The sequence below is a fragment of the Amphiura filiformis genome, chromosome 7 (genome assembly GCF_039555335.1).
Source record: "Amphiura filiformis chromosome 7, Afil_fr2py, whole genome shotgun sequence".
NCBI lineage: Eukaryota > Metazoa > Echinodermata > Ophiuroidea > Amphilepidida > Amphiuridae > Amphiura > Amphiura filiformis.
Window position 1 is genome coordinate 62514759 of NC_092634.1, and position 13412 is coordinate 62528170.

The following is a 13412-nucleotide window of genomic DNA, read 5'->3' on the forward strand; positions in this document are numbered from 1 at the left end:
ATGATCATGATAATGATGATGATGAATATGGTGTTGTTGTTGCTGTTGTTGTTGTTGATGATGATGATGATGATGATGATGATGATGGATAATACAAATGATGTCAGATGATTATTAGAGTCGTGGTGGTGATGATGATGAAAGTGATGAGGGATTAAATTTAGTGTGAAATTTTCACCCCCCCTCACCCACCCAGTCGATGTTGTTTTGATACTGAGATAGGAACGGACTAGTATTGGCTCCAACATTGATTGGGGGAGGGGTTGTGCAATATGAAACATTAATGTTTGCCACTCATGTTACTTGTAATGTTTAAACAAAGAGCACGTGTCTATGGTGTCACCCTGCTCACTTTTCATGTATGTTTTTTCTTAACACGTATGCTATGACTGAGCCAAAATACACAGTTAAGAGACCTACAACCCTGGACAAAAGGGTTGGAATGAAAAAAATGAAATTGCAAATGAGCCCCGTTCCCCCGATCAATGTTGAATCCTGACATTTTGTTCATGTGCGCTCAGTAGTACCCAACATTGATTGGTGGGGCAGGGGGGGGGTATTGGGAGGTGCGGGTAATGTTTAGACTTGACACTCAAGAAAGTGCCATTTCATCACTCTAGAAATAACGAAAATATGGCCATTACAAGGTGCACATTCTATTTTTCATTCCAACCTATTTTGTCTAGCATTGTAGATACCTCCATTCAACAAGAAATTGTAGATACCTCCATTGTAGATACCTCCATTCAACATCATCGTCGTCGTCGTCGCCGTCATCATGCTCATCAACATTAATACCTGACTACTACTAGCCACACCAAAACAGCACACCAAACCAACGAAAATAAAATCAAACCAATTAATCAATTTTGCTGCAAGTCCTCAGAGAAAATCACATTGGTGATACCGTCCATCACTAAAATATCAATCTTAGACGTGTAAGAATTATTAGGCGTGTAAAATCTTAGGCGTGTAAAATCTTAGGCGTCTAAGATTTCATTGGTCAATAATTGAATACGCCTAAGATGATTGGTTGTTTGGGATTTCTGGTCCTGTGATTCGTTGATTTAAGTCTACCGCGAATTTCTTAGACGCCTAAGATTGCATCTTAGACACCTAAGAATGCATCTTAGACGTCTAAGATTGCATCTTAGACGTCTAAGGTTAGGCGTATTCTTAGGCGTATTTTGAAGGTTTCCGCCATCCATAATTATTACAAGCCGACGTCTAACGTCGGCTTGTTCTGTTTTACTGACAACAATTCTTCTTTCTTCTGGCAACCAATTTCAATAAAATTTCAAAATGCTCTAGCTCCGCCAGGGTTTAACAGATTTCAACCATACATGACCCAACTGACCGCTGGGCTAGGCCAAACCTTCCATTTGACTTTGACTTGGCTGTGACCTTTGACCTAGCTACAATGGTCAAAACGTGATTTCGCTTTAAAATGTATTTTCTACAAACAACATGCGATGATGACATGGTTAAGTCATGTGACTCGACTTTGGTCGGTGTCTATAGGGTGTTCACAGATAAGGTATCAAAGGTCATAAGGGGCCATTTCTGGTCAAAGTCTAAAAAAATTCAAAAATTCATATCTGCTATGTGTGAAATAGCTAGGTGATGCATGGCCATTGACTGATGTTTACTGTGAGCCACATATTTGGGGTCAAAGGTCATCTAAGGTCATTTCTGGCCCTCGACAAATCGGCTATATCTCAGCCTATGGAAGACGGATAGGGCCCGTTATTACTACAGTGATGCAACATTAGTGGTCGGGGAGATCTATGATAGTCTCGACCCTATGGGTCAAAGTTCAAGGTCAAAAGTCAAAATCTACAAACAATTAAGCTCCGATTGAGTTGACCCTCAAATCACGAGAAAAATACATTTAATGACATTTTTGACCCAGGGGTCAAAGGTCACATTTAAAATTGGTCCAATAGAGCTCAAATTCAACAGGAACGATTCTTACCACTTTCTAAACATGTTAAAAATATTTGATCTCAAATGTCAAAGTTTAGGGTCAAAGGTCAAATTTTAAAATTGGTCAAAAGTGACCTGCGGCTTGTACTCAGATTCTGTTGACTCTAGTTCATTAATTTTTCTAAGGCCAAAAAAAAAAAAAAGTTTGTCTCAAAGCCCGTAAAAAAATGCGAATTTTTTCAACAAACTTTTTTTAAATTTTTATCGGAAAAATTGAGCGAAAATACACAGGGGTGTATATCAAACGGAATAGTCCATGCAAGATCCCCGGGGCAAGATCGAAATTAAATAAACTCAACAAAAGTTTGGAAAGTTATTTCAAGCATCTAAATCTCAGATTATTTGTGGCATGTTCATATCATGTTGCATATCAATAGATAGCTACTTGATACCCCTTTACAATGACACCACATTTGAAACAATCACCTTTTTCACGCCTGAGTACACGTCTTGTGAATGTAGTGGGGTCTCAAACCGAATGTGCCAAATTGACCATTATTCTGTAATATGTGACCCTCGGCACAACTGAGCCCTGAAGTCGCCAATCATCATTTTTGAGATATTCAACCAAAATATTCTGCTTGAAATTAGCTTTAAAATGATGTATATCATGTCTATAGTACTTGACATTTAAGTAGTGAAAATCAATAAAGCAGTAAATAAATCGTTTGTTTCCTATTGTTTATTGTTAAGTTCGATGGAGCATATCTCAATAGACCTTTTTCCCTCTATCCCACAATGCACTATTCCAGGGGGGTATGACGTAGCTCATTAACCTCATAGATCGTGTGCATCCGATGGTCTTTGCCAGGCCTTTGCAATTATTTTGTCTTAATATGGGCATACTGATTCCATATATGCGGATTATCGTGAAGGCCATCGATGTTACTAATTATGCAATTATTGAATACACGAGTGATGCAGTTACGGAGCGATGCAGAACATCTGTGTAAGAGATTTATGTTTACGTCTTATTTTCATCTCCGAAAAAAAGTGAAACGGACGCCGACAAAATATCACTGCGTGTCCCGTCATTAGTTTTTCACCATTAGGTCTATAAAATGTATACAAAGTTAGGTTTCAATAGCAGGAAACTTTTTTGGGTGAGGACACCATGTCCATAAGGCATAGAAATGTTGTTTTTTGCCCCCGAAAGGCATTAGTGATCGTGGCGCCATTATCATCATTATCGGGGATTCCTTTTTTGTGATGAAGGCACCAGTCGAAATGTCCGTATCCAGAATGTAATGAAAATAACTCTGTACTCCCCCGGGGAGATGATGTATTTTGCGACACTCATACCCCCCTGGAATAGTGCATGATGGGAAAGAGGGAAAAAGGTCTATAGTGGCACGGGCGACATCCGGGCTCAGTTGTGCCGAGGGGTTATATTATGGGATTGCAGCTGTAATCCCATATCTTCACAATCTGGGACCTAATGCAATCCTCCAAGATGACAACGCTCGCCCCCACATAGTCAAAGACTACCTTTCCTGGTTGAAGAATGAATGCCATTCCACAGCAACGTGTGCCAGATTGGTGAGCAGCACGATGAGGAGGTTCCTGTCTGCTGTGGCTGCATGGTTTTTCCACTCGCTATTGAGGCTTGTGACTAGTGTTGTTTGAGCACAGGATAATGGTTAATTTGACACATTCTGTTTGAGACCGACTACATTCACAAGATGTGTACTCAGCCGTGACAAATGTGATTGTTTCAAATGGGGTGTCATTGTAAAGGGAAGTAACGTAGAGCTATTCATTGATATGCAGCACGATATGAACATGTCACAAATAATCTGAGATATGGATGCTTGAAAAAACATTCCAAGCTTTTGTTGAGGAGTTTAGATCTTTAAATTTTAAATATAAATTATTTATGAGGTTACAAAAGATAAGAATTCTTAATCTACTTACACTCATAATAAATGTGGAGCGCGCAGTAATGCGCAGCATTTCCTTCTACGATGCGTTTAGCTATTGAATGCGTGATTTGCTTCACAGCGACGCCTCAATTTTACTTGGATTTCTACTTTTTGCATAATTATAATGCCCAGTGGTATACTAAATTACCACGTAAAGATATGGACCTGCAATTTGGAGGCTAAGCAGCTCTTATCATTATCCTTTACCACAAAAAGTAACAATACCTAATCTGTCATATTTAGGGACTGGTCACTAAAATTCCTAATATCCTATTTTTGGCCCTGTTTAGAAACACAATTGATCACATTAAATGCCAACAAAATAAGTCTACAAACTTGTAAAACATTATTTAGATCAACAAAAATCTGAAATCTATTCTGTAGAAATAAATACCAAGGAAAAATAAAATATCGGGATCAAAAAAAAAAAAGCGACCATGCAGGATTCGAACCCGTGCGGTCAAATCTGCTCGTTTAAGGGTACTACACACCTGGCCAATTTTGTGCCTAGTTTTGCATTTTCTCAAAAATTATACCGCATTGGTGATATATATATTATAGGGGCAAGGACTACAACTAATGCACTGAAAATTCAGCAATTCAAGGCAAGTAGTTATTGATTTATTGATCAAATATTGGTTTTCCTCATTTTTGACTGTAACTCCACAACTGTTGTCTGTGCTGAAATAAAATTTCCAGTGCAGTAGTTGTAGTCTTTGCCCTATAATATACATATCTTATTTGTCACCAATTTGCTATAATTTTTGAGAAAATCCAAAATAGGCTCAAAATTGGGCAGGTGTAGTACCCCTTAACTGGTACGCGCTCTACCAATTGAGCTATTTAATGATACTCGATTTGTTTGCGATAATTTAGACCATATCAATGTATGAGTTTTACGGTATGCAGACACAATAAAGATTTTAATACTATGACTCTATACTGTTTACAGGCTTGCATACCGTGCATTTTTCTATTTATGTCAAGTTTTGGAATCTAATTTGTGAAGAAAAGGTCTGAATACCGTGGTTCTCTATTCAATAAGCCAATTATTATTGCATAAAACAAGTGGATTAGTTTAAAACACTTTTTATTCATTTATAAAGAATATATAGTACAAAAGTGCATGTAGAATTACAACGCCTCAATAGCTCAGTGGATAAGGCGACTGGCAGTTAACGGAAGGGCTTGGGTTCATTTCCGGCATTTGTTTAATTTGTTTTGTTTTAATTTGCTTTTGCCTTTTTAATAAAAAAATTAAATTAAATGCTTCGTTTTTGTACTGAACATTTGATTTTAATTTTCCTTTCTACAGACTTACAATAAGAACATATAGCTATAAAACCTGTAAAATATACTACACATGTTAACTATCTATTCAAGACGAAATAATGATTTTCTATGTATTTTGTTTATTTTTAACTTCAAAAAACATTTATTTCAGTTTTTTATGTTCTGTTTCTAAGATTATACTTTCATGAATTGCATTTATAATATTTCATTTACATGTAAAGGGTAAAACGAACATTTCTTGGACGTACAACACTTATAATGCAATATATGACGTTATATGAGCTACTTTAGTTGAATTGCATGAACTTCAAATTAAAGGCTGTATGTACATAAATTGACCGCTCCCTTACACTAGTGACACTAAAACAATTTTAATACCCTTTACAATGACACCACATTTGAAACAATCACCTTTTTCACGCCTGAGTACACGTCTTGTGAATGTAGTGGGGTCTCAAACCGAATGTGCCAAATTGACCATTATTCTGTAATATGTGACCCCTCGGCACAACTGAGCCCTGAAGTCGCCAATCATCATTTTTGAGATATTCAACCAAAATATTCTGCTTGAAATTAGCTTTAAAATGATGTATATCATGTCTATAGTACTTGACATTTAAGTAGTGAAAAATCAATAAAGCAGTAAATAAATCGTTTGTTTCCTATTGTTTATTGTTAAGTTCGATGGAGCATATCTCAATAGTGACATCCGGGCTCAGTTGTGCCGAGGGGTTATATTATGGGATTGCAGCTGTAATCCCATATCTTCACAATCTGGGACCTAATGCAATCCTCCAAGATGACAACGCTCGCCCCACATAGTCAAAGACTACCTTTCCTGGTTGAAGAATGAATGCCATTCCACAGCAACGTGTGCCAGACTGGTGAGCAGCACGATGAGGAGGTTCCTGTCTGCTGTGGCTGCATGGTTTTTCCACTCGCTATTGAGGCTTGTGACTAGTGTTGTTTGAGCACAGGATAATGGTTAATTTGACACATTCTGTTTGAGACCGACTACATTCACAAGATGTGTACTCAGCCGTGACAAATGTGATTGTTTCAAATGGGGTGTCATTGTAAAGGGAAGTAACGTAGAGCTATTCATTGATATGCAGCACGATATGAACATGTCACAAATAATCTGAGATATGGATGCTTGAAAAAACATTCCAAGCTTTTGTTGAGGAGTTTAGATCTTTAAATTTTAAATATAAATTATTTATGAGGTTACAAAAGATAAGAATTCTTAATCTACTTACACTCATAATAAATGTGGAGCGCGCAGTAATGCGCAGCATTTCCTTCTACGATGCGTTTAGCTATTGAATGCGTGATTTGCTTTACAGCGACGCCCTCAATTTTACTTGGATTTCTACTTTTTGCATAATTATAATGCCCAGTGGTATACTAAATTACCACGTAAAAGACTTAGCCTGAAGTGCTTTAATAACAATAAAATTTAACTTTTTGTATTAAAACCGGGTCGACCCGGTTTTATTCAGAGTTCAGCGATCGAGTACTTGCTAACATGTACCGTGGATGTCAGCTTGTATGTACACACGTCGAGCGCGATGCTCCGTGCAGTTACATGTAATACGATCGGCGAGCGTAGTACACGCGTTGGATATGAATCGCAATTTTCTTCGTTATACCTCATTTGTTTGGCTCGAAATTAAAAGGATAATGTGATCAGTGAAAACAAACATTTAAATAAGAATCTATTCTTTATGCAAATCACACATTATTGCTTTAATGGGTATTTTAATAATGGGACATTTGGCAGAAAAGTACGATTTGTGATAGTGCAAGTAATGTACACATATTAAATGTGACTACAAATTTCTTTTCCTTCAGACAGCGATCCAATACCAGAATTACGGCTAGTCGGTGGAACCAGTACTTATTCAGGACGTGTTGAAATCAATTTATTTGGTTCTTGGGGAACCATCTGTAAAACAGGTACCACTACAAGTGACTTCAGTAAAAATGAAGTCAAGGTAGTCTGCCGCCAATTGGGATTGCCACATAAACACGCATATTTTTTCGACGTGTTTGGTGAAGGCAGTGGAAGTATTACCTATGCCGATGTAGAGTGCAACGGAGACGAAAGGAGAATCGACTTCTGTCAACACATTGAGTATCCCGTATCAGGCTGCAGTCACTCTGATGACGTCGGCGTCGTTTGCACAAATCATCGTAAGTACATGTTGCACATTGTAGCAGGGCGTGCCCAGAAACAGGAACCCCGGGGCTGAAGTCTGAACGAAAATATTGAAATAAAAATTCCCTTTCAAAGGGAAGGCCAGCCTCAATGCAGAAGAGGTCTTGTAAATAGTTTGGGTCACCGTGAAAGGCATTTTTTAGGATCACGCTTACATCCATGTTACATGACAGTTCACCAAACCATCAATGGTGAGAACATGCACACTGAAACAGCAAAAACATTAACTCCTATAACTCCTGTCAACTCTTTAATTCATTACTCCAAATTGTTCTGTATTTTTGTCTTTACTGCTTTTTACCCATGCTTATTATTAAAATCAAGAAATACACTGCAGTTGTTAGTTAATTCGCTATGTTAACTCAACTTACATGCACATTTTATTTTAAAATAATTTTATATTATTTCGCAATGTATAGTTTACTATAAGGCCGTATAAAATTAATGTTTTGGTTCTCGTCCAGAGGATTTTCATGAATTGATGAGGGAGGGAGGTGTTTTTTTTTTTTTTTTTTCAATGTAAAATTAGCATTGTCAGTAGTTTTCGGTCTTCTCCAACAGTGCTCGAGGAAACGATGAGGCCCTTTTTTTTTTTTTCAAATGTGAGATTCTCAGGGATAAACCCCTAGAGTGCCACAAAAAGACTTGGAAGTGATGCTTGTTCTCTAATAAACTTATTCATATGTATGAAGATTTCATAAATCATTCCAAAGTCTAAAAAAAAAATTGAAAAATCTAAAAAAAAAAAAAATCTGACAAATCCCAGAAATTGAGGAGGAGGGAGGACGAGAACCAAAATATTAATTTTACACGGCCTAAAGTAGATGGTGGCAAGCACATGATAAAGGACTGATCATTCACTACAATCTTCACTTTTAAACTGTATTTTTTAATGTGTTGATTGTTAGTCCGAAACTCCTGCAAAGCTATGGACATGGCATCTTACCTACTCCATTCTGTAATAGTCTGCATTGTGTGTTTTCTCAGTCTTCAATCATTTTGTTGAATGTAATTTTATGAATCAAATAAAAAGATAGAAATTGGCCTCACTTTAGTTATGTGTCATTTTACAGTATTTATAATTTATAAAGTAAGACAATAATTTATTTATTTTCTATAAGTACATGTCAAAATATGGGATATATTGTTCAATATTATAGCTAGCCCCTAAAAACTTTATTTTCAATCGGATTTTTCCCGTTGAAAAGACAAAACTGATGTTAAAGATAGCAATAATATCATCAATAACATTTTGAGTCAATTTTATCCATAAAACGATACAGGATAGGATAGATAATTACTTTGACTTCAATGTGGTCCATATAATGAAGATTTTGATTCTACAACATTATTAGATCTGTTATCAACATATCAATTATGCACTCACAGGCAACCAAACATCATGCTATGCTCAGTAGTCCACTGATATGACCTCGTGATCATTCCCCCGCTTTGACCATGTCATTTTTTTTTGATATGCTGATTGCTGAACAAGTTTATGTTTATACGTGTAGGCCTAACCTATGATAACTTTTTAAGTCATAATTAATTCAAACATAACTTTGGCAATACTCAATCGTTTTCGTTCGTTGAAACGGCAAAACATACTTTCTTTTCCTTGCAAATCGAATTAGCAGACATCAAAACATTTCCACCACGAGAAGTAAAAAAAATTCATACCAATAGAAGAAGGCTATAATCTTAGCTAATCTTTAGTGTACACAAACCCCATCTCAGAATTAGGTACCAGCCCTATGGGCTGGCGAAAATGTGCCCCCCCCTCAGAATTAGAATTTTTTGAAAGTGAACGCCCCAAGGAGCCATTTGGTGCAACATTTTTACACGTTTATTAGTTATTTTCAGAGCATTATATTTTAACAGATTTCCAACTGAGCCGCGAATTTTGGTTTTATATGAACACGCATGATCAATACTAGCAATCAAAGCCTAAATGAAGGCATTTTGTGCAACATTTTTACATTATTATTGGTTATTTATAGGAATATTTCCATTCAGCTCCATTCTCAGGATGGTGGCTATAAAATGCGTACAAATTTGTGAAATAGGCATGGATCCACTTTTGGGGGTTTTTTTTCTCCCCTTTTGATTTTAGGGGGTACTATGCCACTGCTCACTGGCTATGCCACTCACTCCCTCTGTGTATTACTAAAGAAAATGTATGAATTATCATGCTGTACATGGTCTTATTTCTATTTCTTTTTCCGCCATGAGTGGGCTAACCCTGAATTTACACTTAATTTAAGTGTATTTTGTCTTGGGTCCAATCTCTAGCATGGAAAGTTTGCTATATCTTGATGATATAATGATTGTTTGTACTAGATTTTGGGTTTTGTGTCTCATATTTGAAAGAAGCAATGTTTGCTTGCAATATTGTGAAACCAAAACCAAAACTGGGTGTTGTAAAGTACAAGATTGGGCTACATTTTACCAAGTTGGAAATAGGAATTTGCTTCATTTTGCATATGCATGAATTTATTTATTATACTCAAAAACGCATTTTATTGTAAGAAAGTTATCTAGTCACATAGTCTCCTTCGCAGCCGCTTTCTGTCGTGTATGTTTGCGACTGAGCCTCATGCAGACTGGACCTTGGGAAAAGTATCCGTTTTTGACTAGTATAACAATATAAACATTAGCAATTTCCCGATGTTGGTACCCTACAGCTAGATAACACAACTAATTGAATTTGCTAAAGACAAACTCTAATATTTTGTAAACAGATAATACTCTGTGATTATTTATGGATGGAAAATAAGGAAGATGCCATCAATAAAATAATTGATATATCAAACATATTTTAAAAAGTATAAATTTAAAGTTGTGCGCACTTAAAACCGGTTTAACCCACCAGAGTCTGGTCCTAAGTCCAGAGACCTCAGAGAATCAATTGATGTCTACCCAAGACAAGGAGATATGCAGTTCAAGAAATACTTCCCAAGACACCTTCAAAGAGGCATTATAATGGAGTGTTCATCTGTATAAGGGTGAAACAAGGCTCCGACGGTGACTGCGCTGGTGCTCTACCAATGAATTACTTCTCAATAGAACCTCAGGTGGATACCTGTGACGACCAGGAAAGGACTGGTTGGCTTGTTGGTAAAAGTAAGCATTCTGACAATTGGAAAGACAATGGACACCTGGGAAAGACCGCTGGCGCCGGGGAAATAGCCGGGTTGATCTAAAGACAGGTTAGCAACCTATAGATCTCCGAGTCATTGCAAATAAAAGTCCTATAAAGAAAACTCACCCCCACGGTCCGTGCGAGAGCAGGGAAGATCGGACCACTAGACGGATATTACGGCAACGACATTTGGACCTCTCTAATCGACGACGGAGAAGTTGTTCAGATACGGGGAAACCTGAAAATCGGGTTTAAAGAATGTCAAGCGCCATCACACAAAATCAAGGTGCATGATGAGCTCATCGCAGCCAAGCTCTTCAAACGAAGGCCAGCATAAGTCGAGCCAGTTGTCACACCCAACTCAAGACGGGGTAAAACCCACAGCACTTCGTGGACGACAGGCAAGAGTTTTCATCACCACTTGAACTGCAACATACCAAATCCATCAGATGACAAAGTTTGGAAAGCCTTGGATGATCAACTCTATGAGGAACTACCAACTGAAATAGGTGGCTCACCAAAGGAACAACTTACCAACCTTGAGAACCTTGTTTACAAAAGGTTAATAGACAGGTTTGGTGTGAAGCCAGTATCATCAAGGATGGCGAGTAATAAACCGAAATCTTCCAGGCAACAGAGAAAACTGAGAAACTTGAAGAAGGAAACCAAACGTAAGTTCAAGCAAGCTCTGAAGAAGGGAGACAATAAAACTGCGAAGGAACTGAAGAAAGATTTTCATAAGCTTTAGATTACATAACAAAGTATTACTAAGGAAGTTGGAACTGAGAAAACTGGAGGGTGCATCAAGCGGCAAAGCTCACAGTAATTTTAGAAGGAATCCACACCAGTTTGCTAAGAAACTTCTAAACCAAGATACAAATAGAAACCCAACATTTCAGAAACCTGCTGCAGAAAAGCACTTCAATTCTGTCAACAATGATGAGAAACGTGGCTACAGTATCACCAACTGAAAGGGATGAAAAGACCGCCATGTCCTAAACAACCTTTCAATACCAAACCACCAAGTCTCACAGAACTGACCAATTATCTTATGAAACGAAGAAACTCCAGCGCTCCAGGAATTAATCGCATCCTTTACTTAGTGTGAAAGAAGTGCCCTAAAACAACAGAACTCCTCCACGAAGTAATCTGCAACATCTGGAGAACTGGTGACATTCCGATGAGTTGGCGGGTGGGAGAAACCATTCTTATTAAGATGAAAATACATCTGAACCTGCCAACTTCAGACCAATCACAATCAAGAATACAAGTGGTAATCTTGGAATGGGACTCCTAGCTCAAGAGGACGATAGCTACCTGACTGAGAATGAATACATTGGTAAATCCATCCAGAAAGGGTTCATGGAGAAAATATCGGGATGTGTAGAACATACCGAGGCACTTTCCGAGATACTCCAAGATGCCAAAAAAGAATGGAAAACCGATTGTGACAACGTGGCTTGACTACAAAATGCATATGGTACCGTGCCACACAACCTCATCCAGTTTGCATTAGATTGGTACCATGTTCTCGACCACATCAGAAAGATGATCTTTAACTACTATGATGAAAGCTACATCTATGTAAAGACAGGGAATGGACAACAGATTGGATACACTGCAGCATAGGAATATTCCAGGGATGCCGACTATCTTGCATCCTATTCCTGGCAGTATTCAATCTTTGCCTTGCTCTTCTTGACCAACACAGCCATCTGGGGTACTGCATGAAGGATTCAACCATCAACTCGTCAGTCAAAGCTTATGCTGATGACCTTACTCTAACTGCTAGAAACCCAGAAGACTGTCAGAAACTGGTCAACGTCGTTAATGACTTTCTGAGGTGGACTCGATCAATGAAGGCAAAGCCAAGCAAATGTCGATCCCAAGCCATGAATAGATTTGTCCCAAATAAGAAACAAAAGCAAGAGGGACATAAAACCCAATATGTGGCATACGATCCAAAGTTGACAATAGATGGAGAAGAGATTGCGTATATCCACGACCAACCCATGTGATTCCTCGGCAAGCTTATCATCAAAGATCTAAAAGATAAGGAAATCAGAGAGTCTGTAAAGCAGAAACTAACATACATGCTAAAAAAGACGGACAAAAGCCTACTCAATGGAATCATGAAGATGTAGATATATAAATGCAATCCTATCCAAAATGACATGGAAGTTTACCAGCTACAACTTCCCAATTACATACATTGAGGCCTTGGAAGCCACCTGCACCAAATACTTGAAAAGATGGGCAGGAATAAGCAGATGTACCACCAACAGTGCTCTATACAGAAGCAGGAAGAAGCATGGGTTTCACCTTAAAAGGCTCACCACTTCTGTAAAATGCATGCAAGTCACCAAGCACCATCTCATCAAGTATTCTATAGATGGAAAAACACAGACTCTCTACAAAGACTGCCTACAAAGAAAAGCAAAGCAATCAAGGTAGAATGGAGTCAGAACTTGAACAAAGAGAGCGACATCTGATACTGAATGAGATGTGCAGAGGTCAAACAGACAGAGCAGGCCTTGGTTTCAAAAAGAACTAGAAACTGTCAAGAGACATGAAACCCCAAGAACATAGGAAATGCCTCACTAGTCTGGTAAAAGACGTAGATGAAGATGACATGCTTGTGTACCTCTATGGCTGCGGCAAACATAGACTATGCCATAGTCGATTTTTGATAAATAAAACATGTTATTAGTCATGATGAAAGCATTCAGTTGAACTCGGCATTATACTGATATTTATTACATCAAAATACTAGTATAAATTTGTTATGAAAAAGTTATATTCGTGACAGTAAAAGTAAAAGTATACGTAGGCTTATATTATTGAATGC

The 13412-nt window shown here is 37.8% G+C and overlaps 1 protein-coding gene across 1 annotated transcript in view; it reads left to right on the top strand.

The window, feature by feature from the left end:
- LOC140157445 (uncharacterized) overlaps positions 1–13412 on the top strand; it is a 39724-nt gene that overhangs the window by 12670 nt on the left and 13642 nt on the right. Inside the window, exon 3 of the mRNA XM_072180648.1 lies at positions 7056–7397. Coding sequence (XP_072036749.1) covers positions 7056–7397 — 342 coding nt within the window. The remainder of the gene's footprint in view (positions 1–7055; positions 7398–13412) is intronic.